We start from the raw sequence: 11302 nt of genomic DNA, 5'->3' as shown, positions 1-11302 counted from the left end.
AGATATAAAGAAGATGGTAATGCAGTTAGAGTTCTTATTACATCCTGGTTCTAACAGGTGATTGACAGCTGCCATAAACGTCACGAATACGGACACCGCACGCATGGCGCATCTTGGATCTGCCACCAATGTCCTAAGAACAAGCCATAAGAAGACGCAAATCAATATAAACTTCTACGTTGGTCAGAGCTAAGGACTCCCACAGAGACCGGTCACTGATTAACTTGATGATGGCACTCCATTATAGCAAGTCATTACTTGCTAATTGTTAAAAGAAATAAACGAGAGCCATAGATTATTAGCTTTAGTATCTCGGACATGCTGATTGCCTGACACATTTCGCCCTTACTGAAGAGCCCTATGATTACGCACGAGACTGTTGGCTTGTCCGAGACATCCAAGCCACTGTGTTGATATGTACGAGTTTGTTATTTTGTATGCCTAGCAAATAAAGCAAGTGTTTTTACTGAGACCTAAGGGAGCTCCATGCAGTGTTTTTGCATTGATTGGGGGGGGGCTATTGGAGAGAACTGACTTGTATAAAATACCTAAAATATAGCCATGTGCACTAACATTCCCCAGCACTGGATGGTTTTTGCTATGCAGTTTAATTTAAGTATGTAATACCCGGTAAACATACATATATATATATGACTTGTGGATTTAGATTCGTATGAATTGCAAATGTACCAAATTTTAGTAAATTCAGCGATTCATACGAAGCCCTAAAAGCAAGGCAAGACTCTTCACAAATCAGACGAAAACAAAGTAGAAAACTCAAAATCTCCGCAGACACCACATTAATAATAATTATTATAATAAAATAGTAATACTAAAGGTAAAAGATGGCTGTAATCCCACACTTTAGCACTAGGTGCCCCAGCTTCCCTTTAATAAAGGGGCATTTCTGGACATATGTGAATATTCAGTTATATTATGTATCACTTAGCTCTTTATTGGGATGCTAACAATGAGGTATTTGTAAATGAGCTTGATAAGACATCAGAAGCGGTTAACTGTTTTTTGGAGGGAAAACATAAGGGGGCGTCCCATCCCTTGTCCACACCCCGCTCTCATACTCTCCTCAGTCCCCTGGTAATGCTGCTCGTTACACAGATGTCTTAGTTACAGTCATGAGGTTTACATCTCCTCGGATCAGCTTCAATATTCTGTTCTTATTTCTACCCATCCCAGGTCAGTAAACAGATGTTAACCCTTTATTCGCACATACTAATGCTACCTGTAACCTCTAACATGTTAAACTCAGATCTGTGGCTTCGAAATATATTTTTGATAGTTTGTAACTGTGGGATTTATAGTCATTAACAACGTGACCTTGCAAATGGTCCAGTTTTTGGGGTCTGTTTTGTAGATCTTTTATATGCGGTTCTCCTCCTCGCGCTAATAACAGCTATTAACAGAAGAATAAAAGATATTCCATTTAAATTAAAATACAATAAAAGGACAGACAAATATTGCTGTTTTTTTCCCTGTATTTAATTGTGAGAATTTGTAGAGGGAAAAAAAAATACTTAGCGCATGTCTCTCCATATGTTTAAAATAATTACTACAAATATTATTATTATTATTAATTATTTATTAACAAACAACACAGGACTGTACAATTTAAATGGGGAAGTTAACATCTAAAAGAATATAATACTGTTTATGCTGTCAAATAGTTGCCTCATTTAATAGGGCAAAAAGATTATTTACGGCTGATATTAACATATTTACGGCTGATACTGTTTATAGTGTAACTCAAGACTTGCGAGCCGAGCCTCTCCTCCTAATGTATCGGTTTGTCTTAGTCTGTGGATTCTAGTCTTGTCAGACCCCTAGAATATATGTATTGCAAGAAGAGTTGCCTAAATTGTTGACGCTATATAAATAAAAGATAATAATAATAATAATAATAGTATATTATAGTATTTAAGGTACTAGTATAAATAGTAATTAAGGTGTTAAAAGGGAACTGACAACAAAAAGTTGCTCTGGTATTGCCTTAATATATATATTTATTTAAATATTGCATTTGTGTTGGTTTTAGTCCAATCTACTAAACCAACACCCTGATTATACTGCCTGCGATAGACAATAGAATGACTTTAAGTCACTCTAAGAAAATGTCTTCGGAGATACTAGACTGTTCCCCACCGGCAGAATGAAATGTAGACGGGGCTCTGTCTATTAGATAACAGAACAGGAACTCCAACTACAACTAGGGTAAAAAAACCACAGAAAAGAATATTTTTAAAAACCTGTTTATATATATATTAAAATGAATGAATCACAATAAAAATCTCATTAGTATTCATTGGATTTCACGCTCACATTTATGATTTTTCCGTCTTAGTTCCCGCAGCACTTGATACCCCTATGCAGGTAAATGGGGTATTAGGACAATCCGTCCGTCTGTCCGGCAATTTGAATTTGACTTATGTCGTAGAAGATGTCAGGTGGCTGTATAAAAACAGTGGTGGCGGCTCCATGATTGCACAATTCAAGAATTCCAACGTTGAAATTTATGAGGATCGTTACAGGAATCGTATAGAAACATCTAACGATGCAACGGAATTGCTGATCCGGGATTTGGGAGAGGGAGACAGCGGAGTTTATCGCCAAACCATTCTTTTTGCAAACAAAAAAACACAGGAATTTTTATTTAATCTCACTGTATACGGTACGTACTCCATCATCCGACAATATAAATACATTAGTCCACATAGCGAAGGCTGGATATTTGGTCTGCGGTTTATTTGATTATCACTTTCTTGTTTCCACATGTCTATGTAACGTGCTGTCGTATGATGTGTTCTTGTTTCATGTCACCTCCTCTTTGCCAGTCCATGTGGCTTTACAAACCATGTCCAGTCTCAATGCAGAGCAGTTCTCTATGATACGAGGCTGGACGGCATTGAGAGTATGGACCTCGTTACGCTCGTTCTATCATTTACGGGTCGCCGCTAGGAGATTTACTGGGGGATTTCTCTCAAGGATCGTTCTTTTACGCAGAGAACAAGTATGGCCACCCATCTGTAGCCATTGCATGCCACGACGACAGACAACGACGGCCAGGGACCCTCTGGTGGGTCTATAATCTAATTTCCTAAAATAAGATCCCAGAGCGGTCAGCACGCAGGGCTCTATAGTAGCGCACTGCTGATCACAGTATCTGTGATCAGCCTGTAAAGATGGCTCATCATAGGTCCCAGGAGGGTCTGGAACGCTGCATAGACCCTATGGGGACTACTCTACTTTCCGGTTGTTCGTTTCCATCAGAAAATGTCCAGATGGATTAGGAAAGCTGATAGAGGAGACCCCATGCTGTCTGACCTCACTGGTGTAAAAACCTTCTTTGCTATAACTTTTCAATTTTGATTAAGATATATTAATCCCTCCATCTCATTACAGAGCCAGTTCCTTCCCCGGTCATAAAGGATGAATTGGAGAAGAAGACGGCCGTCTGGTGTAATCTTACTCTTCGTTGTTCTGTCCCTTTAAACACATCAGCACTGTCCATCAGCTGGCTGTGCAGATACAAAGACTCTGAATGCTGTAATCGGACCGCGTGTGATAATAATAACGGCAGCGCAATCCAGCTCTCTCTGCAGCCCGGGTCGTGGGATATGGAAATTATGTGTTTGGTCCAAAATCCTGCGGATCGGAAAAACGTGTCCTTTCATACCCGAGATATCTGCCTTCCTTCTGAAAACAAAAGCACAATGAAAGGTGAGGGACCCTGGATTATCTTATTCATGCATTACTTTTTTATACATAAAAGTGCCAGAATTCCAAAAGGCAGTTTCCCACAGCTGGGGGGCAAATCTACTATTATCAGAATGGTCTATTCAGCCGCTGAACCCAATTGTGATGCAGAACGAAAGTGGCCACCTTGTTCTTCCTCTAGATATTTCTTTCCTTCATCTGCTTCTGTGATCATACAGAACATCCCGACAACACGGAGGGCCACTGGACAGCTGATCGAGGCCACAAATCAACTGGAAGCCCAATTAATCCGAGAGTTTATATTATTATTATTATTTGTTTTATCGCAAGGTATGAGTGGCGAGGAACATGTCACCAGGTCCACGTCATGGCAGGTCCTTCCACTTTTTGAGCCAATGACCCTACATATTAGAAGTTACAAAACACGAAACACAGTCCCATTTTTATATTCCACAGCTAGTCCGTAATTATATGTTGTCGGCTCGTTACAGGTCGCAGTTACCATATTTGGATACCCATCCTTCTTGGGGTTCTTCTGTTGATGATAATCATTTTTAGCAAATGGAAACGAAAAAGGAAAGGTAATGTGTGCTAATGTCTCGTCTAAAGTTTTGTGTCCTCATGAACAGAGCTAATGATTATCCTTTGTCTGTTTCTAGACATCAATCACATATTTATTTTTTATTTATTTTGATGACATCATGCAGGAATTCCAGAAAATAGGGCCGATCGGGACGTTGAATATTTTGATGTCGAAACCTTTAGGGGAGGAAGAGACCAGGTAGGAGCCATCAAAAACACCATGCTTAATTCTAAAGGAATTCTATTCTTCCCGTTGTTCCTTCTTCATGCCTTTTTAGGAAAATTCCATGAGAAACTGGGCTTTGTCACTCTATTATTTATTAAACGCTTTAGAACGGGAAGTATCAGTGTGTTTAGGTGTTCAAGGTCTTTTAAACAAACTTCCCCAGGCACCAGAATAACACCCTTCAATAGCCGGAGAGCCTTATTTCATTATGTCAGGTGCCATAGGTTTAAATAATGTTGAAAGCTAACACCCAGCGTTCTGTTAGATTCCTATAGGCTAAAAGTGCAGTTCACATATGATTTTATGCTGTTGCTTCTAAGGAGCTTTCACACAGAGGTCAGCGACGACATGTCTACCTTTCCCTTCTTGGCCTGTCTCTGCACCATGTTAAAAGGCACAACATGCTGATATATCAGCTGGCTGGCAGGAGGGTAATTTCCACGAGTGCTGCCCTACAGCCGACCCAGGGCTTGTACCCACAGCTTCCCCTCTATACCAGTCCTCCTTACTGCTGAGCAGCGACATGTGATATCATATGCTGGCACTCCGTGACTTAGAGGAGCAAAGCCTCCATAGTGTTATTGGGCTGGTCGGGGAGATCATTAAGGATCAGCTCAACAGGGGTCCCCCCTCTTTTGCAACATCACCTCCCTGGACTAGTCAGACTAAGGGTCTAGCTTGGTAGAATATGGCTACAGATGAATAAATAAATTATTGCGTATATGTGATGAATTAATCTTTGCCAATTCTGTTGTCAGTTATTATGTATCGCTTTATTCTAGAATGTGGTGGACAAGAGTGAAGAGAATGCCTCTACTCGTGAAATAGTTTACTCGAAATTGCAACACCCAGAGCTGTCCTCATCAACGTAGCATACGGTAAGACAGATATTCTCAATAATTCCCTCCACGGGGGGCAATAGGGCAATGTGAAATATGGAGGTCTTCCTCGCTCTTCCTCCAGGAGCCTGACTCATTTTCTATGTCATTGTGAAAACTGGAAGCTGGACATCTGTCGTTAGTCGTCTGGGCCCGGTTTGCTGACTATTAAGGTTTAGATACATTGGTACACAGAGTTGGAGAGTTGTTTCTCTTTTTTCCCCAGACACATATAGACCCCAAGGAACGGGGTGGACAGATGAAGAGCCAATATATTCCAACAGGACGTACCTGCTAAGTCAGGGCTTGACAAATTTGTTGTAAATCTAGGCGCCAGGTAAAAAAGTTAGGAGCCAGGATTTTTTTAAACTAACAGTTGGTCAGGAGTGATCTGATCATCATCAGCCCACTTACTAAACTCACAGCGTTTGACCTGGAAGCACCCTGGACTTTCAGGTCAGTGCTGTTTTTTTTTTTTTTAATACATTTTTTTCATTTTTTTAACTCTTTCGATGCTGATGTTCCATTGGAGCACAGCATTGACAGATATTTTGTCCCCACAAGCTTGTGGGGACAAATGTTAACCCCTGCAATGCCACGAATGTGTCATACACAATTGTGGCATTGAAGGGGTTAACGCTGCACCGTCGCTCTCATGGAGTGATCAGGCAGCAGGGGGGTGTTGGGGCTGGTCTCCACACTCATGGCGAGACCAAAGAACCCTCTCACCCTGTCCCTGAAGCTGCCTCTGGCAGCTGGGAAGCAATTGCTGGTCTATAGACCAGCCACTGCAGGGGGGAGTCTATGATGACTGCTGTAGGCTTCTATGCCTACAGGAATCATCAAAGGGCTTGTGGGGGCTCATTTTTTTGCTGTTGCTGGTCAGCCTGGGCTTCCAGGCAGACCACCGGCAGCAGAGCCCCTTACAAAACGGGAGTTAACCCCTAAAACGCCGCGGTCGCGGCATTAAAGGGGTTAACACTGCACTGTCGCTCTCAGGGAGCGATCAGGCAGCGGGGGGGGGGTGTTGGGGCTGGTCTTCACACTCATGTGGAGACCGAAGAACCCTCTCCCCTGTCCCTGAAGCTGCCTCTGGCAGCTGGGACTCAATTGCTGGTCTATGGACCAGCCATTGCAGAGGGAGTCTCTTTGATGACTGCTGTAGGCTTCCATACCTACAGGAGTCATCACAGGGCTTGTGGGGCTCGTTTTTGCTGTTGCTGGTCTGCCTGGGCTTCCAATAAGGGGTTAACGCTGCGCTGTCGCTCCCATGGAGCGATCAGGCAGCTGGGGGGTGTTGAGTGAGGTCCCCAGACTTGTGTGGGGACCCAATCAACACACAAACCCCTTCCCTGAGGCTGCCTGTGGCAGCTGAAAACACGAGTGCTGCTTTTCCAGCAACCGCGTTTTCAGCCTACAGGCTCACTCCGTGGGAGTGATCTCAGACTCGGGGGCGGGCTCTGAGTGGCTGTGCTGTCTGCCCAGACTTCTGGGCAGACAGCAACAGCGCCCTCATGTGGTGACTCAGCCTCTTACATCCACAATTTTTTCTGGATGTAAGAGGCTGACAAAACCTAGGCGCCAGGACAAAATTCTCTGTCGCCATGGCGCCTGGGATTTGTCGAGCCCTGTGCTAAGTAACCAAAGATACCCCTGGAGATCAGTGGCAGTACCAGAAACCAATCGGCATGGAGCTGGAGAAAGTAGACATCGCTTGGCGGAGGTTGATTGGTGGTCTTGCAATGTCTGAGGTGGTCAATAGTCATTGAAACATATATTGTGACTGCAGATCAGGCCCATTTCCCCATCTAATCACCCTGTTCTTCCTACTGTGAAGACTCAGACCTTAACCGGTCCTTGGTCTTATCACTCAGGAGCCATATGACTATGCTATGCTAGTTTACACTACTTCACTGTATTATCCTCTACCACTTCTGCTGGGAGGCTGTTCCACTTATGTACCTCCCTCACTGTAAAATGACTTCTAAACCTCTAGTTTTAGGTTATAACCAAGTAGAATAAGAACGATTAAGAAGTAACCAGCAGCCGGGTTTTCAGTTTACTCAGTTGTTGTACATGTCTCTATAATGAACGTTTTTCTCCTTTTATTTACCTACATTTCCCTCTGTCCTGCGTCTTTCTCTTCCTGCCTCTTTTAATTTCTAAACGGACGTTGCAGCTGTATGCAAAACTCCTTTGTTCCCTTTCATGCACACGTTATCTGAGCACCTGTCTCCGATATCAGAAGAACGCCGTTGCTGTAATTTGATACATTATAGAGGAAGCATTCAGACAACTCGTTGCAGCGGCCTCATGAGCGGGAACGTAGGCTTTAGCAGCTGTGACAGGTGATAAACGACCTAATAACCGTAATTATAGCCCACAATAAGTCATTTTTTGTGGGAAGCTATGTCACGAAGTACCTACTCAATTGTATAGCTAAATGCACAGGGACTGATAGGGTATACGGCTTTATGAACAAGCCTATGGAGAAGCCACCACCTGTCCGTTTTGTTGTCCCTGCTATAAAAACGTTTTTTTTTATTGTGTAAAACAAATGGAGTTTATGGGGTAGACAGTCACACCCTAACAGACACTCAATGTCAAAAGTACCAATGGGGAGCTGCTCCAAGGCAAATGTACGAATGGTAATTTGAGTAGTGGGCTAGAGTGACTTAATCTGGTGACCTCAAAATGTTCACTGACTAATGAAAGGGTATGGAGGAAGATTAGCATTGCCGCAAAGTATCAGTACAGTGCAGTGTAATCATGAAAGAATCAAAATATGTCTGACAATACATAACAGGTCTCCCAGGATAACTTAAATTTGTACTACTGGTTCACTACATTCAAAGGCTGCAACATTTGCTAGACACAGGTCTTACCCTCCCTGATCAGAATCCAACTGTTTTATTGCAGGGCCCTTTACCCAAAGAGCCACCATCTGGCCAAACGTTTAAAATAAAGAGCATCGGTGGTGGAGATAACCGACCGGACCAGTGAACCAACACTCTAAGGAATACATTTATTCGAATTCCCCACTGGGTTTCTTTCTGTACAACATTGCACTCCCTATTACGTGTTCCCCACCTGGGTCTTTGTCAGAGTGGTCAATAAATTCTAACCTTCTCCACAATTAACATTGCCCTTTCAAACTTTGGACCAGTGTTTGATCTGGTTTCTTTTCGGCCACCATTTTTGCTTTTTTTTTTTTTTTTTTTTAGGGTGCTTCTGTATGGAAAGCTTTCCTAATGACTTAAGTGTCTCATGAAGGATAAGTCCAGCTCCTTCCTGTTATCACCATCAATGACCTCCTGATCAACCCGTCTACCCAGTTTCTCATACCATGATTTCTTTAGTTAGTGTTCCAAAAATGCTGCAAGACCTTGGTATTGTCAACCTCGGCCCCATTCCAAAATAAAAAAAAAACAAGACCATATGCAATTGAATTCACTTATTTTATTCAACTTTGGATACATTTGGCCATTGTCAATAATTCAATATTCTCCCCAACAGTGACACCCACTACCTTTATTAATATGGTCTCATAATGACCCAGTATAACATCTGGTATTGTTATAACATCACCTGTAGAGCCTGCCAGAATCCAAATCCCTGCAGCCACACATAAATCATGGAATGTTCTGCTTCACAAGAAAAACCATGCCTTAAACAGCTGCCTCAACGTATGAACTCTAACTGCCACGTCTCTAAACATAGAATAAGCTATCTCTTCAACAGGGATGGGCAGGAATTTCACCCTCTTCAACCCACGAGTATGTAAACATTACATCCAGTATAGCCTGACTAAACCCCGTTTTATTTGAGGGTGTTGAATAATCTGAACAAGTTAACACATGAATCTATTTTGTCTACAGCAGGTAGGTTTCTTCCCAGCTTCTTTGTTTAACCCCTCATTTGGCAGGGGCTCTGATCTTCGAAGCGCAGTCTTTTTTTTTTTAGCAGCAAACATCTATAAAGAATAACATTTTGTTAATCAAAGATACTTTGTTGAAAACACAGGACTAAATGTTGCTAGATCCAGGGGGGGGGGGTTCTTGGAGCACCTCCAAAACACTGAGGTTTCTTAGAATACTATACCAGAAGGAGAGCTCCATTTTCTCACCTTTATTTATAACCCGACGATTATGGCGTCATTTGGTCAAAGGCATACAAAATCTATTGCTGTTAAGCTTAACTTTGAGTGGCCTTCTGAGGGTTGGGACTGTGCAGAAGGCCACCCTGTCCTGAATGTCCACCTCTCGGGACACATGCAGTACTAAAATCACCAAAAGGGCAACTTGTATTCCCTTGGGGCCCCCAATCATACAGCACTCACCCACACATACATGCATGCATGAAGTGGGAATTGCTGATCTTGAAAATTAGTTTTAATATATAAATAACTTGGAGAAAAGACCAGACAACTTGCGGTTGTTAGCGAGACTCGTGTGGTCTTGCATGAGAGGAACACGCGTATCTTCTGAAACTCACCACAGTCCACTTCCTAAACGTCCACTTGCGATCTATCTCTGAACATCCCTTTTCTTAAATAGTTTCTACCCTTGTTAACCGACATGCCTTCCAGTCTACACTGAAAGAAAAAAAAAAAAAGAGACTACAAAATAGATTAAACAGCCATCAACATTACATTGAACCATCTTGGATAAAGTAGCCACGTCGATCAAAAATATACCTTCTATTTGGCCAAGAATGCAGACAATTTAAAGTGACTTCTGAGGTCCAAGAAGTGTTTAGCGACATTTAGTTTACAGTCACTAGTGGTTTTTTTTTTTTTTTTTTTTTAGATATAAACTCATCTACCGCCCACTAATTGACTAATCAATGCAATAGCCTCCTAGTAGAAGTGGTAGAGGGTAATACAGTGAGGGGATTTAAACATGCACTGGATAGACATATGGATCCTGAACGTAAGACAAGACCAGACCAACAACTGATAAAGGTTTGACAAAGTAGGTGGCTATCCGGTCCGGATAAGTGATCTGCTGGCAGATTCTATGTTCCTCCAGCAAAAGCCATCGCCTTCAGCTTAAGAGTCGTCAGATGAACAAATGGTCCCACTTTGTGGTTGACTATGCAGAGTCCAATAGTCCAATTCCAGTAAGATGCGTAGTTGCCATTAGATAACGAGGATCATCAAAACAATGCGTAAAAACTCAACGAAAAGTAAATTATTCAGAGATTATAAAGACATGAACACCGGAGCAGCCAATGACTTAATACAAAGTGCTTCATGTGACAAGACATAACGAGCAGGGTTTGTGGTACCCTAGCGTCTGGCATTCTCTTTTCTGCATTCATCATGGGAGATTAAACAAGCAATCGTTTCCTGTAACTACATGTCCCAGCAGATCCTGAAACAGACAACGGACTGATGTTGTTGAAAGAACCCATACATCCCCCAATCTCTGGAACGCTGGGGACCTAAAACAGGCTACACGCCAAGCTTAAATTTTATTTAAACACATGCCTAAATACGGTATGGTGGGTCTGTCTCTCCTAGAGAAATTTAGTGATCAATTAAGGGCTAGAACCCCAGATGTTACTGCGAGCATATTAAAAAAAGCATTAGTCTTTAACTTAGAAAGTAAGAATTTCTCGAAATAAGGGGGTTTTTTTTCTCTTTTTTGGCTGTGGGAACACTAACATCCGAAGGGAATAGAATAGACACAGATAGTTAATTAAAGTCATATTGCTTAGCGTTAGGGCAAATTTATAAAAAATATAAAACGGTGTTGCTATTAGCTCAGCAAAGCTTTGCCTTTAAGAGAAGGTAGTAAGCAAATTTAAATTTCACTATTTGGGCATAATTTTAATATAATCTTTAAGAGTATTTCACTCAATCTGGACACAGATTCGACTTCCA

General features: G+C 42.0%; 1 protein-coding gene across 1 annotated transcript; it reads left to right on the top strand.

The window, feature by feature from the left end:
- Window positions 1-1133: 1133 nt before the first annotated feature.
- Window positions 1134-8852, top strand: LOC128504944 (SLAM family member 5-like). The gene is made up of 7 exons (XM_053475220.1): window positions 1134-1194; window positions 2366-2683; window positions 3415-3732; window positions 4221-4310; window positions 4437-4510; window positions 5320-5415; window positions 8335-8852. Exons 1-6 carry the CDS (start codon window positions 1134-1136, stop codon window positions 5407-5409), a joined length of 951 nt encoding a protein of 316 aa, XP_053331195.1. The 3' UTR covers window positions 5410-5415; window positions 8335-8852.
- The last annotated feature ends 2450 nt before the right edge of the window (window positions 8853-11302 follow it).

Source organism: Spea bombifrons, chromosome 9, assembly GCF_027358695.1.
Source record: "Spea bombifrons isolate aSpeBom1 chromosome 9, aSpeBom1.2.pri, whole genome shotgun sequence".
Classification (NCBI taxonomy): Eukaryota; Metazoa; Chordata; class Amphibia; order Anura; family Pelobatidae; genus Spea; species Spea bombifrons.
This window is presented reverse-complemented; position numbering and strand designations above follow the sequence as displayed.

Bases quoted from the DNA above. Each gene is read 5' to 3' on its own strand.
- LOC128504944 (XM_053475220.1), top strand. From the start codon at position 1,134: ATGAGGTTTACATCTCCTCGGATCAGCTTCAATATTCTGTTCTTATTT. The intron at 2,684-3,414 runs GTACGTACTCCA...ATCTCATTACAG, and splicing joins ATTTAATCTCACTGTATACG to AGCCAGTTCCTTCCCCGGTC. The intron at 4,311-4,436 runs GTAATGTGTGCT...GACATCATGCAG, and splicing joins ATGGAAACGAAAAAGGAAAG to GAATTCCAGAAAATAGGGCC.